The sequence below is a fragment of the Salmo salar genome, chromosome ssa02 (genome assembly GCF_905237065.1).
Source record: "Salmo salar chromosome ssa02, Ssal_v3.1, whole genome shotgun sequence".
In the NCBI taxonomy this organism is placed as follows: domain Eukaryota; kingdom Metazoa; phylum Chordata; class Actinopteri; order Salmoniformes; family Salmonidae; genus Salmo; species Salmo salar.
Genome location: NC_059443.1, coordinates 93,283,499 through 93,303,386, shown reverse-complemented (window position 1 = coordinate 93,303,386; position 19,888 = coordinate 93,283,499). Strand labels below are relative to the sequence as shown.

The following is a 19,888-nucleotide window of genomic DNA, read 5'->3' as shown; positions in this document are numbered from 1 at the left end:
AGGAGCAGGAGAAGCACTGCCAGAGCCCTGCAAAATGACCTCCAGCAGGCCACAAATGTGCATGTGTCTGCTCAAACGGTCAGAAACAGACTCCATGAGGGTGGTATGAGGGCCCGATGTCCACAGGTGGGTGTTGTGCTTACAGCCCAACACCGTGCAGGACGTTTGGCATTTGCCAGAGAACACCAAGATTGGCAAATTCGCCACTGGCACCCTGTGCTCTTCACAGATGAAAGCAGGTTCACACTGAGCACATGTGACAGACGTGACAGAGTCTGGAGATGCCGTGGAGAACGTTCTGCTGCCTGCAACATCCTCCAGCATGACCGGTTTGGCGGTGGGTCAGTCATGGTGTGGGGTGGCATTTCTTTGGGGGGCCGCACAGCCCTCCATGTGCTCGCCAGAGGTAGCCTGACTGCCATTAGGTGCCGAGATGAGATCCTCAGACCCCTTATGAGACCATATGCTGGTGCGGTTGGCCCTGGGTTCCTCCTAATGCAAGACAATGCTAGACCTCATGTGGCTGGAGTGTGTCAGCAGTTCCTGCAAGAGGAAGGCATTGATGCTATGGACTGGCCCGCCCGTTCCTCAGACCTGAATCCAATTGAGCACATCTGGGACATCATGTCTCGCTCCATCCACCAACGCCACGTTGCACCACAGACTGTCCAGGAGTTGGCGGATGCTTTAGTCCAGGTCTGGGAGGAGATCCCTCAGGAGACCATCCGTCACCTCATCAGGAGCATGCCCCGGTGTTGTAGGGGAGGTCATTCAGGCACGTGCAGGCCACACACACTACTGAGCCTCATTTTGACTTGTTTTAAGGACATTACATCAAAGTTGGATCAGCCTGTAGTGTGGTTTTCCACTTTAATTTTGAGTGTGACTCCAAATCCAGACCTCCATGGGTTGATAAATTGGATTTCCATTGATTATTTTTTTGTGATTTTGTTGTCAGCACATTCAACTATGTAAAGAAAAAATTATTTAATAAGATTATTTCTTTCATTCAGATCTAGGACGTGTTGTTTAAGTGTTCCCTTTATTTTTTGGAGCAGTATAGTATGATCTTTGTCCCCATGTGCAGTTGGAATCCGTAGTCTGTATTTTTTATGCTGGATTTGGAGCAGTGGCTTCTTCCTTGCTGAGCGGCCTTTCAGGTTATATCGATATAGGACTCGTTTTACTGTGGATATAGATACTTTTGTCCTAGTTTCCTCCAGCATCTTCACAAGGTCCTTTGCTGCTGTTCTGGGATTGATTTGCACTTTTCGCACCAAAGTATCGTTCATCTCTAGGAGACAGAATGTGTCTCCTTCCTGAGCGGTATGACGGCTGCGTGGTCCCATGGTGTTTATACTTGCGTACTATTGTTTGTACAGATGAACGTGGTACCTTCAGGCATTTGGAAATTGCTCCCAAGGATGAACCAGACTTGTGGAGGTCTACAATTTGTTTTCTGAGATCTTGGCTGATTTATTTTGATTTTCCCATGATGTCAAGCAAAGAGGCACTGAGTTTGAAGGTAGGCCTTGAAATACATCCACAGGTACACCTCCAATTGACTCAAATGATGTCAATTGGCCTATCAGAAGCTTCTAAAGACATGACATCATTTTCGGGAATTTTCCAAGCTGTTTAAAGGCACAGTCAACTTAGTGTATGCAAATTTCTGTGTGTACGCAAACACACACACACACACACCAATTACCCAGCTGTTTAGTATGTTTTTGAATGCTTCCATCTTTAAACAGGAAAACCCAAATTAATATATAATCATTGAAATCATTCTGTGTGGCAAACAACATATTTCTATAGGTGGGTGGGACATCAATGGGTAATATTTTCCTGTCTTGGAGAGTTTGTGACATGTGACTGTATGTTACAGGAATGTGGGACGGAGAGACAGACAGACAGAGACAGGCAGACAGAGACAGGCAGACAGAAAAGCAAACAGAAAGGCATTTTACATTGTAGTAATTTAGCAGAACGATTTACAGCAGTGAGTGAATAGATTTTAATACATTTTTTGTGCTGGTCCCCCGGGGGAATGGAACCCACAACCCAGGCTATGCTCTACCAACTGAGCTACGCAGACAGACAGATAGACAGATAGATAGATAGATAGATAGATAGATAGATAGATAGATAGATAGATTGATAGATGATAGATAGATAGATAGATAGATAGATAGATAGATAGATAGATAGATAGATAGATAGATAGATAGATAGATAGATAGATAGATAGATAGATAGATAGATAGATAGATAGATAGATAGATAGATAGATAGATAGATAGATAGATAGATAGATAGATAGATAGATAGATAGATAGATAGATAGATAGATAGATAGATAGATAGATAGATAGATAGATAGATTCTTACCAGGGTGATCAACCACATCTGTATTTGGATATATACCTAAAAGACCAGAGTCAGTTAGAAAATACCAAGATCTCCAACTAAATCTGTTTCCTCTCTAAATTAATAAAACCTTGGATTGACACATTGAATAACGATCACATTGAAAAATTGTCTATGAATTTATCTCACATCGGCTCAAACCTGTTTTTTTTAGCTGCTCAACCAGTAAAGACAGTAGTTCGTAAAAACGTTGAATTGAATTTGAAAACTATGACAACATAAAAAACAATATTTTTTTCTCCCCCCAGTGATGTGTATTCCAGCAGAGGTAGAGCGATGCTTACCCAGTTCTTCACCCAGTAGGTTTATGACTCGATCAGGTTCTGCTTTCAGCATGTCGAGGACTAAATCAGGCTCTTCTTTCATTAGACTCTTGTAAAAAGCTGATTTCACCTCTTCGCCGCCTGAATCTACGACCGCGAATAGAAGATTCATCTTCTCCACGTTGGTTTCAGCGGCCGAGATGTTACGATAACGCTGTTCTTGGATCATGGACTTCAGGGCATCTGCTATGGGCATCACCTTGGTGACATTGTCAACGAGCTTCGGCCTACGAGCATCCAAAAACCCGACAACTGGTTAGAAAAGAGAAAAAATATATTAAATTTAGACCGAAACATTCACAAGGAGAATATCTCTGATTATGTCTCTGTATTATCAGATTTTTTTTTTAAATAAATAAAGAACTCATATTTCTACACTCCTTTTCCCCAAGTCCAAATGTTGGTACATAATTTTACTGTAATAAATGTGTTCATATTATATGAGAGGTTATAGACCTACAGTTCATATTATATGAGAGGTTATAGACCTACAGTTCATATTATATGAGAGGTTATAGACATACAGTCAGTAGTTCAACGAGTTCATCTGACTCTGGGTAAGTAGATGAAAGGGTCTCATTACCTAAACCCATAGTATCCCTTTAAGGTATTGCTTCTCTTTATTTAAAACCACACTATCCCTTTAAAAAGGTATTGTTTCTCTTTATTTAACCCAAAGTATCCCTTTAAGGTATTGTTTCTCTTTATTTAACCCAAAGTATCCCTTTAAGGTATTGTTTCTCTTTATTTAAAACCATACTATCCCTTTAAGGTATTGTTTCTCTTTATTTAACCCAAAGTATCCCTTTAAGGTATTGTTTCTCTTTATTTAAAACCATACTATCCCTTTAAGGTATTGTTTCTCTTTATTTAACCCAAAGTATCCCTTTAAGGTATTGTTTCTCTTTATTTAACCCAAAGTATCCCTTTAAGGTATTGTTTCTCTTTATTTCAACCAAAATATCCCTTTAAAGTATTGTTTCTCTCTATTCAACTCAAAGTATCCCTTTAAGACCCCCTCAGAGACTTACCCTTCTTCTCTACATGCTGTCTAATGTTCTCCTCTGTAGACAGAGAGACAACAAGTAAATATAAGTGTTAGAATCATGAACTCTACACACACACACACACACACACACACACACACACACACACACACACACACACACACACACACACACACACACACACACACACACAGGGAAACACAGATGTCCAAAATGAACGAATGGCGGGAAACAACGCAATTGTGCATTAGATGACTTGACGTAGTCACAGTGTGGATGAGCCTAGTAGGCTATTTGTTGCTAACCTACATTTTTACGAAACAGTATGTTATAAATCAGGGATTTGGATTCGCAGACCCACAAGCCACTGCTGCCCTTCATGTTGAATTCCTTTTTTTTTTGGGGGGGGGGGCCCACACCTTAATTAAAGTTGCCCATCCCTGTCCTTAATAGCATGAAGTATGATTAGTACACAGTATGTCCTCAATAGTATTTATAATGATGAGTACACAGTATGTCCTCAATAGTATTTATAATGATGAGTACACAGTATGTCCTCAATAGTATTTATTATGATGAGTACACAGTATGTCCTCAATAGTATTTATTATGGTGAGTACACAGTATGTAGTATGATGAGTACACAGTATGACCTCAATAGTATTTATTATGATTAGTACACAGTATATCCTCAATAGTGTGTAGTATGATGAGTACACAGTATGTCCTCAATAGTATTTATTATGATTAGTACACAGTATGTCCTCAATAGTATTTATTATGATTAGTACACAGTATGTCCTCAATAGTATGTAGTATGATAAGTACACAGTATGTCCTCAATAGTATTTATTATGAATAGTACACAGTATGTCCTCAGTAGTATGTAGTATGATGAGTACACTCTATGTATTATGAGGAGTATACAGTATGTACTCAATAGTATGTATTATGAGGAGTACACAGTATGTCCTCAATAGTATTTATTATGAGGAGTACACAGTATGTCCTCAATAGTATTTAGTATGATTAGTACACAGTATGTCCTCAATAGTATGTATTATGATGAGTACACAGTATGTCCTCAATAGTATGTAGTATGATAAGTACACAGTATGTACTCAATAGTATCTATTATGATTAGTACACAGTATGTAGTATGAGGAGTACACAGTATATCCTCAATAGTATGTAGAAAATGTAGACTACATTTGAAATAGTATTTAATCCCAGGTCTGACTCACACATAGCCCACTTACCTTCATCCAGCTTAGTCTGAAGATCTCGATTTTTTTTTGCTGTAATCACAAAGAAAACAGAAATTAATAAGCCATAAGATCCTGTATTGACACTCATAAAAACACTAAACTAAGCATGAGAGCACAAGCTGTTCTGGACGACTGTGCGATCACGCTCTCCGTAACCGATGTGAGTAAGACCTTTAAACAGGTTAACATTCGCAAGGTCGCGGGGCCAGATGTCAGGGCTTTGTGATGGCCACTCCAATACCTTGACTTTGTTGTCCTTAAGCCATTTTGCAACAACTTTGGAAGTATGCTTAGGGTCATTGTCCGTTTGGAAGACCCATTTGCGACCAAGCTTTAACTTCCTGATTGATGTCTTGAGATGTTGCTTCAATATATCCACATGATTTTCCTGCCTCATGTTGCCATCTATTTTGTGAAGTGCACCAGTCCCTCCTGCAGCAAAGCACCCCCACAACATGATGCTGCCACCCCCGTGCTTCACGGTTGGGATGGTGTTCTTCAGCTTGCAAGCCTCCCCCTTTTTCCTCCAAACATAACGATGGTCATTATGGCCAAACAGTTCTGTTTTTGTTTCATCAGACCAGGACACATTTCTCCAAAAAGTATGATCTTTGTCCCCATGTGCAGTTGCAAACCGTAGTCTGGCTTTTTTATGGCCGTTTTGGAGCAGTGGCTTCTTCCTTGCTGAGCGGCCTTTCAGGTTATGTCGATATAGGACTTGTTTTACTGTGGATATAGATACTTTGTCCTAGTTTCCTCCAGCATCTTCACAAGGTTCTTTGCTGTTGTTCTGGGATTGATTTTCACCTTTCACACCAAAGTACGTTCATCTCTAGGAGACTGAATGCATCTCCTTCCTGAGCGGTATGACGGCTGTGTGATCCCATTGTCACGTCCTGACCAGCAGAGGGAGCAATTGTATTCGTTTTGGTCAGGACGTGGCAGGGTTTTTGTGTGTGTTAAGTGTTGTGTTGGTGATTGGACTCCCAATTGAAGGCAGGTGTGTTGAGTTACCTTTGATTGGGAGTCCTATATAGTAGTGTGTGTTTTTCTTTGGGGTTGTGGGTAATTGTTTCTTGTTTAGTGTGGTTGCACCTGACAGGACTGTTGGCTGTCAGTTTCCTTGTTTTTGTAATTGTATAGTGTTCTTTCTAATTAAATTGAAGGATGAATACTAATTCTGCTGCATTTTGGTCCATTTCTGAAGACAGCTGTGACACCCATGGTGTTTATACTTGCGTACTATTGTTTGTACAGATTAACGTGGTACCTTCAGGCGTTTGGAAATTGCTCACAAGGATGAACCAGACTTGTGGAGGTCTACAATTTTTTTTCTGAAGTCTTGGCTGATTTCTTTCGATTTTCCCATGATGTCAAGCAAAGAGGCACTGAGTTTGAAGGTAGGCCTTGAAATACATCCACAGGTACACCTCCAATTTACTCAAATTATGTCAATTAGCCTATCAGAAGCTTCTAAAGCCGTGACATCATTTTCTGGAATTATCCAAGCTGTTTAAAGGCACAGTCAACTTAGTGTACGTAAACTTCTGACCCACTGGAATTGTGATACAGTGAATTATAAGTTAAATAATCTGTCTGTAAACAATTGTTGGAATAATTACTTGTGTCGTGCACAAAATAGATGTCCTAACCCGACTTGCCAAAACTATAGTTTGTTAACAAGAAATGTGTGGAGTGGTTGAAAAACGAGTTTTAATGACTCCAACCTAAGTGTATGTAAACTTCCCACTTCAACTGCAAGCTATTGCCCCGACTGTTGATCTGGCTGTGTGAAAACTAAAGTCAGATTTTTATAGTTATGCAGGAATCCCTTGCTGATTTAAAACTTGTGCTTTAATACAGACAAAACTAAATACATGTTATTTTTAAACTCTTGTAAGAATCTTTCACTCATTAGATGTGATCTCCAATCGAATCCTGCATATGAATACTAAAGCATATTGATGATCTGGTTAAGAAGCTACGATTTAAAGTTGTCTTTTTTCTACAGAAACAAGATGGTGCCTTTTTCTAAGCAATTAGCGATTATTCAGTCCACCTTTATATCTCATGTTGATTATGGTGATATTATTTATCAAAGTGCAGCTGCTACTACTCTTAAGCCTTTGGATGCCATCTACCATAGTGCCCTTTGTTTTGTTACAGACAACAGTTTTGATATTCATCACTGCATCCTGTATGAAAAGGTTTTTCTGGACTTCACTAAAGACCCATTGATCTCTACATTACTCCCTCTTTGGTTACAAGGTCCTAGTTCATCAACTTCTGTCTTATCTAACTTTTGTTGTTGAAGTATAGACCCCTGAGTTGCCTAACCCGTTCACAGGATTGGTTAACTCTTCAGGTTCCTAACCCGTTCACAGGATTGGTTAACTCTTCAGGTTCCTAACCCCGTTCAGAGGATTGGTTAACTTCTTGAGGTTCCTAACCCATTCACAGGATTGGTTAACTTCTTGAGGTTCCTAACCCGTTCACAGGATTGGTTATCTCTTGAGGTTCCTAACCCGTTCACAGGATTGGTTATCTCTTGAGGTTCCTAACCCGTTCACAGGATTGGTTAACTATTGAGGTTCCTAACCGTTCACAGGATGGGTTAACTCTTGGGGTTCCTAGGTTCTCCACCGACCTAAGTATATCTGCTTTTTAGTTTTAATGCACCGTATTCCTGGAACAAAGTAAAAAAATATTTTTTTTATCTAATATTTAACTCTGCATTGTTTACGAAGCATGTGACAAATAAAATGTTATTTGAAACAGTAGGCCAGTAACCTAAAACTTAAAATGACAGATAAATAGTTACAAATCAATCATTAAAAAGGCAGGATAAAGGAAACAAGGAAGTAAAATCGTTCAAAAACCAAGAAAATTTTCATAACAATCACAGAGTTCAAGATAAAAAACCTACCTTCTTTCTTGAGTTTATTACGTTGTTTTCTGCAAAAGTAGAGCAGAACAGCAAAAGCTGCAAAGGCCACTACAGCTCCTGCTACTATACCCACAATCCACCACACGCTAGGAAACATATCGTCTGAAACAGAGAAGCCAGGTAGAACCATTATAATACATTATAACACCTATATATCTACTGCATGACAGGCAGAACCATTACAACACCTATATATCTACTGTATGACAGGTAGAACCATTATAACACCTATATATCTACTGTATGACAGGTAGAATCATTATAAAACCTATATATCTACTGTATGCCAGGTAGAACCATTATTATACATTATAACACCTATATATCTACTGTATGACAGGTAGAACCATAACAACACCTATATATCTATTGTATGACAGGCAGAACCATTATAACACATTATAAAACATATATATCTACTGTATGTCAGGTAGAACATTATAACACCTATATATCTACCGTATGACAGGCAGAACCATTATAACACATTATAACACCTATATATCTAATGTATGACAGGCAGAACCATTATAACACATTATAACACCTATATATCTACTGTATGTCAGGTAGAACCATTATAACACCTATATATCTACTTTATGACAGGTCGAACCATTACAACACCAATATATCTACTGTATGACAGGTAGAACCATTATAACACATTATAACACCTATATATCTACTGTATGACAGGTAGAACCATTATAACACCTATATATCTACTGTATGCCAGGTAGAACCATTATAACACATTATAACACCTATATATCTACTGTATGACAGGTAGAACCATTATAGTACATTATAACACCTATATATCTACTGTATGACAGGTAGAACCATTATAACACATGACAACACCTATATATCTACTGTATGTCAGGTAGAACCATTATAACACCTATATATCTACTGTATGACAGGTAAAACCATTATAACACATTATAACACCTATATATCTACTGTATGACAGGTAGAACCATTATAACACATTATAACACCTATATATCTACTGTATGTCAGGTAGAACCATTATAACACCTATATATCTACTGTATGACAGGTAGAACCATTATAATACATTACAACACCTATATATCTACTGTATGTCAGGTAGAACCATTATAATACATTATAACACCTATATATCTACTGTATGACAGGTAGAACCATTATAACACATGACAACACCGATATATCTACTGTATGTCAGGTAGAACCATTATAACACCTATATATCTACTGTATGACAGGTAAAACCATTATAACACATTATAACACCTATATATCTACTGTATGACAGGTAGAACCATTATAACACATTATAACACCTATATATCTACTGTATGTCAGGTAGAACCATTATAACACCTATATATCTACTGTATGACAGGTAGAACCATTATAATACATTACAACACCTATATATCTACTGTATGTCAGGTAGAACCATTATAACACCTATACATCTACTGTATGACAGGTAAAACCATTATAATACATTACAACACCTATATATCTACTGTATGTCAGGTAGAACCATTATAACACCTATATATCTACTTTATGACACGTCGAACCATTACAACACCAATATATCTACTGTATGACAGGTAGAACCATTATAACACATTATAACACCTATATATCTACTGTATGACAGGCAGAATCATTACAACACCAATATATCTACTGTATGACAGGTAGAACCATTATAACACCTATATATCTACTGTATGCCAGGTAGAACCATTATAATATATTATAACACCTATATATCTACTGTATGACAGGTAGAAACATTATAACACCTATATATCTACTGTATGACAGGTAGAACCATTATAATACATTACAACACCTATATATCTACTGTATGACAGGTAAAACCATTATAACACATTATAACACCTATATATCTACTGTATGACAGGTAGAACCATTATAACACCTATATATCTACTGTATGACAGGTAGAACCATTATAACACATTATAACACCTATATATCTACTGTATGACAGGTAGAACCATTATAACACCTATATATCTACTTTATGAGAGGTCGAACCATTAAAACACCAATATATCTACTGTTTGACAGGTAGAACCATTATAACACATTATAACACCTATACATCTACTGTATGACAGGCAGAATCATTACAACCCCTATATATCTACTGTATGCCAGGTAGAACCATTATAACACATTATAACACCTATATATCTACTGTATGACAGGTAGAACCATTATAATATATTTTAACACCTATATATCTACTGTATGACAGGTAGAACCATTATAACACTTGACAACACCTATATATCTACTGTATGTCAGGTAGAACCATTATAACACCTATATATCTACTGTATGACAGGTAGAACCATTATAACACATGACAACACCTATATATCTACTGTATGACAGGCAGAATCATTACAAACCCTATATCTACTGTATGCCAGGTAGAACCATTATAACACCTATATATCTACTGTATGACAGGTAGAACCATTATAACACCTATATATCTACTGTATGTCAGGTAGAACCATTATAACATATATCTATCTACTGTATGACAGGTAAAACCATTATAACACATTACAACACCTATATATCTACTGTATGACAGGTAGAACCATTATAACACCTATATATCTACTTTATGACATGTCGAACCATTACAACACCAATATATCTACTGTATGCCAGGTAGAACCATTATAACTCATTATAACACCTATATATCTAATGTATGCCAGGCAGAACCATTATTACACATTATAACACCTATAAATCTACTGTATGCCAGGTAGAACCATTATAACACCTATATCTACTGTATGACAGGTAGAACCATAACAACACCTATATATCTACTGTATGACAGGTAGAACCATTATAATACATTACAACACCTATATATCTACTGTATGTCAGGTAGAACCATTATAACACCTATATATCTACTGTATGACAGGTAAAACCATTATAACACCTATATATCTACTGTATGCCAGGTAGAAACATTATAATATATTATAACACCTATATATCTACTGTATGACAGGTAGAACCATTATAACACCTATATATCTACTGTATGACAGGTAGAACCATTATAATACATTACAACACCTATATATCTACTGTATGACAGGTAAAACCATTATAACACATTATAACACCTATATATCTACTGTATGACAGGTAGAACCATTATAACACCTATATATCTACTGTATGACAGGTAGAACCATTATAACACATTATAACACCTATATATCTACTGTATGACAGGTAGAACCATTATAACACCTATATATCTACTTTATGAGAGGTCGAACCATTAAAACACCAATATATCTACTGTATGACAGGTAGAACCATTATAATACATTACAACACCTATATATCTACTGTATGTCAGGTAGAACCATTATAACACCTATATATCTACTGTATGACAGGTAAAACCATTATAACACCTATATATCTACTGTATGCCAGGTAGAAACATTATAATATATTATAACACCTATATATCTACTGTATGACAGGTAGAACCATTATAACACCTATATATCTACTGTATGACAGGTAGAACCATTATAATACATTACAACACCTATATATCTACTGTATGACAGGTAAAACCATTATAACACATTATAACACCTATATATCTACTGTATGACAGGTAGAACCATTATAACACCTATATATCTACTGTATGACAGGTAGAACCATTATAACACATTATAACACCTATATATCTACTGTATGACAGGTAGAACCATTATAACACCTATATATCTACTTTATGAGAGGTCGAACCATTAAAACACCAATATATCTACTGTTTGACAGGTAGAACCATTATAACACATTATAACACCTATACATCTACTGTATGACAGGCAGAATCATTACAACCCCTATATATCTACTGTATGCCAGGTAGAACCATTATAACACATTATAACACCTATATATCTACTGTATGACAGGTAGAACCATTATAATACATTATAACACCTATATATCTACTGTATGACAGGTAGAACCATTATAACACTTGACAACACCTATATATCTACTGTATGTCAGGTAGAACCATTATAACACCTATATATCTACTGTATGACAGGTAGAACCATTATAACACATGACAACACCTATATATCTACTGTATGACAGGCAGAATCATTACAACCCCTATATCTACTGTATGCCAGGTAGAACCATTATAACACATTATAACACCTATATATCTACTGTATGCCAGGTAGAATCATTATAACACCTATATATCTACTGTATGACAGGTAAAACCATTATAACACATTATAACACCTATATATCTACTGTATGATAGGTACAACCATTATAACAGCTATATATCTACTTTATGACAGGTAAAACCATTATAATACATTACAACACCTATATATCTACTGTATGTCAGGTAGAACCATTATAACACCTATATATCTACTTTATGACACGTCGAACCATTACAACACCAATATAACTACTGTATGACAGGTAGAACCATTATAACACATTATAACACCTATATATCTACTGTATGACAGACAGAATCATTACAACACCAATATATCTACTGTATGACAGGTAGAACCATTATAACACCTATATATCTACTGTATGCCAGGTAGAACCATTATAACACCTATATATCTACTGTATGCCAGGTAGAACCATTATAATACATTATAACACCTATATATCTACTGTATGACAGGTAGAACCATTATAACACCTATATATCTACTGTATGACAGGTAGAACCATTATAATACATTACAACACCTATATATCTACTGTATGTCAGGTAGAACCATTATAACACCTATATATCTACTTTATGACAGGTCGAACCATTACAACACCAATATATCTACTGTATGACAGGTAGAACCATTATAACACATTATAACACCTATATATCTACTGTATGACAGGCAGAATCATTACAACCACTATATATCTACTGTATGCCAGGTAGAACAAATATAACACATTATAACACCTATATATCTACTGTATGACAGGTAGAACCATTATAATACATTATAACACCTATATATCTACTGTATGACAGGTAGAACATTATAACACATGACAACACCTATATATCTACTGTATGACAGGCAGAATCATTACAACCCCTATATCTACTGTATGCCAGGTAGAACCATTATAACACATTATAACACCTATATATCTACTGTATGCCAGGTAGAATCATTATAACACCTATATATCTACTGTATGCCAGGTAGAACCATTATAATACATTATAACACCTATATATCTACTGTATGACAGGTAGAACCATTATAACACCTATATATCTACTGTATGACAGGTAGAACCATTATAATACATTACAACACCTATATATCTACTGTATGTCATGTAGAACCATTATAACATATATCTATCTACTGTATGACAGGTAAAACCATTATAACACATTATAACACCTATATATCTACTGTATGACAGGTAGAACCATTATAACACCTATATATCTACTTTATGACAGGTCGAACCATTACAACACCAATATATCTACTGTATGCCAGGTAGAACCATTATAACTCATTATAACACCTATATATCTAATGTATGCCAGGTAGAACCATTATTACACATTATAACACCTATAAATCTACTGTATGCCAGGTAGAACCATTATAACACCTATATCTACTGTATGACAGGTAGAACCATAAAACCTATATATCTACTGTATGACAGGTAGAACAATTATAATACATTACAACACCTATATATCTACTGTATGTCAGGTAGAACCATTATAACACATTATAACACCTATATATCTACTGTATGACAGGTAAAACCATTATAACACATTACAACACCTATATATCTACTGCATGACAGACAGAATCATTACAACACCAATATATCTACTGTATGACAGGTAGAACCATTATAACACCTATATATCTACTATATGCCAGGTAGAACCATTATAATACATTATAACACCTATATATCTACTGTATGACAGGTAGAACCATTATAACACCTATATATCTACTGTATGACAGGTAGAACCATTATAATACATTACAACACCTATATATCTACTGTATGTCAGGTAGAACCATTATAACACCTATATATCTACTGTATGACAGGTAAAACCATTATAACACCTATATATCTACTGTATGACAGGTAGAACCATTATAACACATTATAACACCTATATATCTACTGTATGTCAGGTAGAACCTTTATAACACCTATATATCTACTTTATGACAGGTAAAACCATTATAATACATTACAACACCTATATATCTACTGTATGTCAGGTAGAACCATTATAACACCTATATATCTACTTTATGACAGGTCGAACCATTACAACACCAATATATCTACTGTATGACAGGTAGAACCATTATAACACATTATAACACCTATATATCTACTGTATGACAGGCAGAATCATTACAACCACTATATATCTACTGTATGCCAGGTAGAACCATTATAACACATTATAACACCTATATATCTACTGTATGACAGGTAGAACCATTATAATACATTATAACACCTATATATCTACTGTATGACAGGTAGAACCATTATAACACATGACAACACCTATATATCTACTGTATGACAGGCAGAATCATTACAACCCCTATATCTACTGTATGCCAGGTAGAACCATTATAACACATTATAACACCTATATATCTACTGTATGCCAGGTAGAATCATTATAACACCTATATATCTACTGTATGCCAGGTAGAACCATTATAATACATTATAACACCTATAAATCTACTGTATGCCAGGTAGAACCATTATAACACCTATATATCTACTGTATGACAGGTAGAACCATTATAATACATTACAACACCTATATATCTACTGTATGTCATGTAGAACCATTATAACATATATCTATCTACTGTATGACAGGTAAAACCATTATAACACATTATAACACCTATATATCTACTGTATGACAGGTAGAACCATTATAACACCTATATATCTACTTTATGACAGGTCGAACCATTACAACACCAATATATCTACTGTATGCCAGGTAGAACCATTATAACTCATTATAACACCTATATATCTAATGTATGCCAGGTAGAACCATTATTACACATTATAACACCTATAAATCTACTGTATGCCAGGTAGAACCATTATAACACCTATATCTACTGTATGACAGGTAGAACCATAACACCTATATATCTACTGTATGACAGGTAGAACCATTATAACACATTATAACACCTATATATCTACTGTATGACAGGTAAAACCATTATAACACATTACAACACCTATATATCTACTGCATGACAGACAGAATCATTACAACACCAAAATATCTACTGTATGCCAGGTAGAACCATTATAACACATTATAACACCTATATATCTACTGTATGCCAGGTAGAATCATTATAACACCTATATATCTACTGTATGCCAGGTAGAACCATTATAATACATTATAACACCTATATATCTACTGTATGACAGGTAGAACCATTATAACACCTATATATCTACTTTATGACAGGTAGAACCATTATAATACATTATAACACCTATATATCTACTGTATGACAGGTAGAACATTATAACACATGACAACACCTATATATCTACTGTATGACAGGCAGAATCATTACAACCCCTATATCTACTGTATGCCAGGTAGAACCATTATAACACATTATAACACCTATATATCTACTGTATGCCAGGTAGAATCATTATAACACCTATATATCTACTGTATGCCAGGTAGAACCATTATAATACATTATAACACCTATATATCTACTGTATGACAGGTAGAACCATTATAACACCTATATATCTACTGTATGACAGGTAGAACCATTATAATACATTACAACACCTATATATCTACTGTATGTCATGAAGAACCATTATAACATATATCTATCTACTGTATGACAGGTAAAACCATTATAACACATTATAACACCTATATATCTACTGTATGACAGGTAGAACCATTATAACACCTATATATCTACTTTATGACAGGTCGAACCATTACAACACCAATATATCTACTGTATGCCAGGTAGAACCATTATAACTCATTATAACACCTATATATCTAATGTATGCCAGGTAGAACCATTATTACACATTATAACACCTATAAATCTACTGTATGCCAGGTAGAACCATTATAACACCTATATCTACTGTATGACAGGTAGAACCATAACACCTATATATCTACTGTATGACAGGTAGAACCATTATAATACATTACAACACCTATATATCTACTGTATGTCAGGTAGAACCATTATAACACATTATAACACCTATATATCTACTGTATGACAGGTAAAACCATTATAACACATTACAACACCTATATATCTACTGCATGACAGACAGAATCATTACAACACCAATATATCTACTGTATGACAGGTAGAACCATTATAACACCTATATATCTACTGTATGCCAGGTAGAACCATTATAATACATTATAACACCTATATATCTACTGTATGACAGGTAGAACCATTATAACACCTATATATCTACTGTATGACAGGTAGAACCATTATAATACATTACAACACCTATATATCTACTGTATGTCAGTTAGAACCATTATAACACCTATATATCTACTGTATGACAGGTAAAACCATTATAACACCTATATATCTACTGTATGACAGGTAGAACCATTATAACACATTATAACACCTATATATCTACTTTATGACAGGTAAAACCATTATAATACATTACAACACCTATATATCTACTGTATGTCAGGTAGAACCATTATAACACCTATATATCTACTTTATGACAGGTCGAACCATTACAACACCAATATATCTACTGTTTGACAGGTAGAACCATTATAACACATTATAACACCTATATATCTACTGTATGACAGGCCGAACCATTACAACACCAATATATCTACTGTATGCCAGGTAGAACCATTATAACTCATTATAACACCTATATATCTAATGTATGCCAGGTAGAACCATTATTACACATTATAACACCTATAAATCTACTGTATGCCAGGTAGAACCATTATAACACCTATATCTACTGTATGACAGGTAGAACCATAACACCTATATATCTACTGTATGACAGGTAGAACCATTATAATACATTACAACACCTATATATCTACTGTATGTCAGGTAGAACCATTATAACACATTATAACACCTATATATCTACTGTATGACAGGTAAAACCATTATAACACATTACAACACCTATATATCTACTGCATGACAGACAGAATCATTACAACACCAATATATCTACTGTATGACAGGTAGAACCATTATAACACCTATATATCTACTGTATGCCAGGTAGAACCATTATAATACATTATAACACCTATATATCTACTGTATGACAGGTAGAACCATTATAACACCTATATATCTACTGTATGACAGGTAGAACCATTATAATACATTACAACACCTATATATCTACTGTATGTCAGGTAGAACCATTATAACACCTATATATCTACTGTATGACAGGTAAAACCATTATAACACCTATATATCTACTGTATGACAGGTAGAACCATTATAACACATTATAACACCTATATATCTACTTTATGACAGGTAAAACCATTATAATACATTACAACACCTATATATCTACTGTATGTCAGGTAGAACCATTATAACACCTATATATCTACTTTATGACAGGTCGAACCATTATCAACACCAATATATCTACTGTATGACAGGTAGAACCATTATAACACATTATAACACCTATATATCTACTGTATGACAGGCAGAATCATTACAACCACTATATATCTACTGTATGCCAGGTAGAACCATTATAACACATTATAACACCTATATATCTACTGTATGACAGGTAGAACCATTATAATACATTATAACACCTATATATCTACTGTATGACAGGTAGAACCATTATAACACATGACAACACCTATATATCTACTGTATGACAGGCAGAATCATTACAACCCCTATATCTACTGTATGCCAGGTAGAACCATTATAACACATTATAACACCTATATATCTACTGTATGCCAGGTAGAATCATTATAACACCTATATATCTACTGTATGCCAGGTAGAACCATTATAATACATTATAACACCTATATATCTACTGTATGACAGGTAGAACCATTATAACACCTATATATCTACTGTATGACAGGTAGAACCATTATAATACATTACAACACCTATATATCTACTGTATGTCATGTAGAACCATTATAACATATATCTATCTACTGTATGACAGGTAAAACCATTATAACACATTATAACACCTATATATCTACTGTATGACAGGTAGAACCATTATAACACCTATATATCTACTTTATGACAGGTCGAACCATTACAACACCAATATATCTACTGTATGCCAGGTAGAACCATTATAACTCATTATAACACCTATATATCTAATGTATGCCAGGTAGAACCATTATTACACATTATAACACCTATAAATCTACTGTATGCCAGGTAGAACCATTATAACACCTATATCTACTGTATGACAGGTAGAACCATAACACCTATATATCTACTGTATGACAGGTAGAACCATTATAACACATTATAACACCTATATATCTACTGTATGACAGGTAAAACCATTATAACACATTACAACACCTATATATCTACTGCATGACAGACAGAATCATTACAACACCAATATATCTACTGTATGACAGGTAGAACCATTATAACACCTATATATCTACTGTATGCCAGGTAGAACCATTATAATACATTATAACACCTATATATCTACTGTATGACAGGTAGAACCATTATAACACCTATATATCTACTGTATGACAGGTAGAACCATTATAATACATTACAACACCTATATATCTACTGTATGTCAGGTAGAACCATTCCAACACCTATATATCTACTGTATGACAGGTAGAACCATTATAACACATTATAACACCTATATATCTACTGTATGTCAGGTAGAACCATTATAACACCTATATATCTACTGTATGCCAGGTAGAACCATTATAACACATTATAACACCTATATATCTACTGTATGACAGGTAGAACCATTATAATACATTATAACACCTATATATCTACTGTATGACACGTAGAACCATTATAATACATTACAACACCTATATATCTACTGTATGTCAGGTAGAACCATTATAACACCTATATATCTACTGTATGACAGGTAAAACCATTATAACACATTATAACACCTATATATCTACTGTATGACAGGTACAACCATTATAACACCTATATATCTAGTTTATGACAGGTAAAACCATTATAATACATTACAACACCTATATATCTACTGTATGTCAGGTAGAACCATTATAACACCTATATATCTACTTTATGACACGTCGAACCATTACAACACCAATATATCTACTGTATGACAGGTAGAACCATTATAACACATTATAACACCTATATATCTACTGTATGACAGACAGAATCATTACAACACCAATATATCTACTGTATGACAGGTAGAACCATTATAACACCTATATATCTACTGTATGCCAGGTAGAACCATTATAACACCTATATATCTACTGTATGCCGGTAGAACCATTATAATACATTATAACACCTATATATCTACTGTATGACAGGTAGAACCATTATAACACCTATATATCTACTGTATGACAGGTAGAACCATTATAATACATTACAACACCTATATATCTACTGTATGTCAGGTAGA

The 19,888-nt window shown here is 34.8% G+C and overlaps 1 protein-coding gene across 1 annotated transcript in view; it reads right to left on the bottom strand.

Annotated features, from left to right (window-relative positions):
- Positions 1-19,888, bottom strand: part of LOC106594268 (butyrophilin subfamily 2 member A2) — a 65,407-nt gene that overhangs the window by 2,637 nt on the left and 42,882 nt on the right. The window contains exons 4-8 of the mRNA XM_045712402.1: positions 7,955-8,077; positions 5,020-5,058; positions 3,785-3,817; positions 2,715-3,005; positions 2,392-2,427 (exon numbers count right to left, since the gene is read on the bottom strand). Of these exons, the coding sequence (XP_045568358.1) occupies positions 2,392-2,427; positions 2,715-3,005; positions 3,785-3,817; positions 5,020-5,058; positions 7,955-8,077 (522 nt within the window). The remainder of the gene's footprint in view (positions 1-2,391; positions 2,428-2,714; positions 3,006-3,784; positions 3,818-5,019; positions 5,059-7,954; positions 8,078-19,888) is intronic.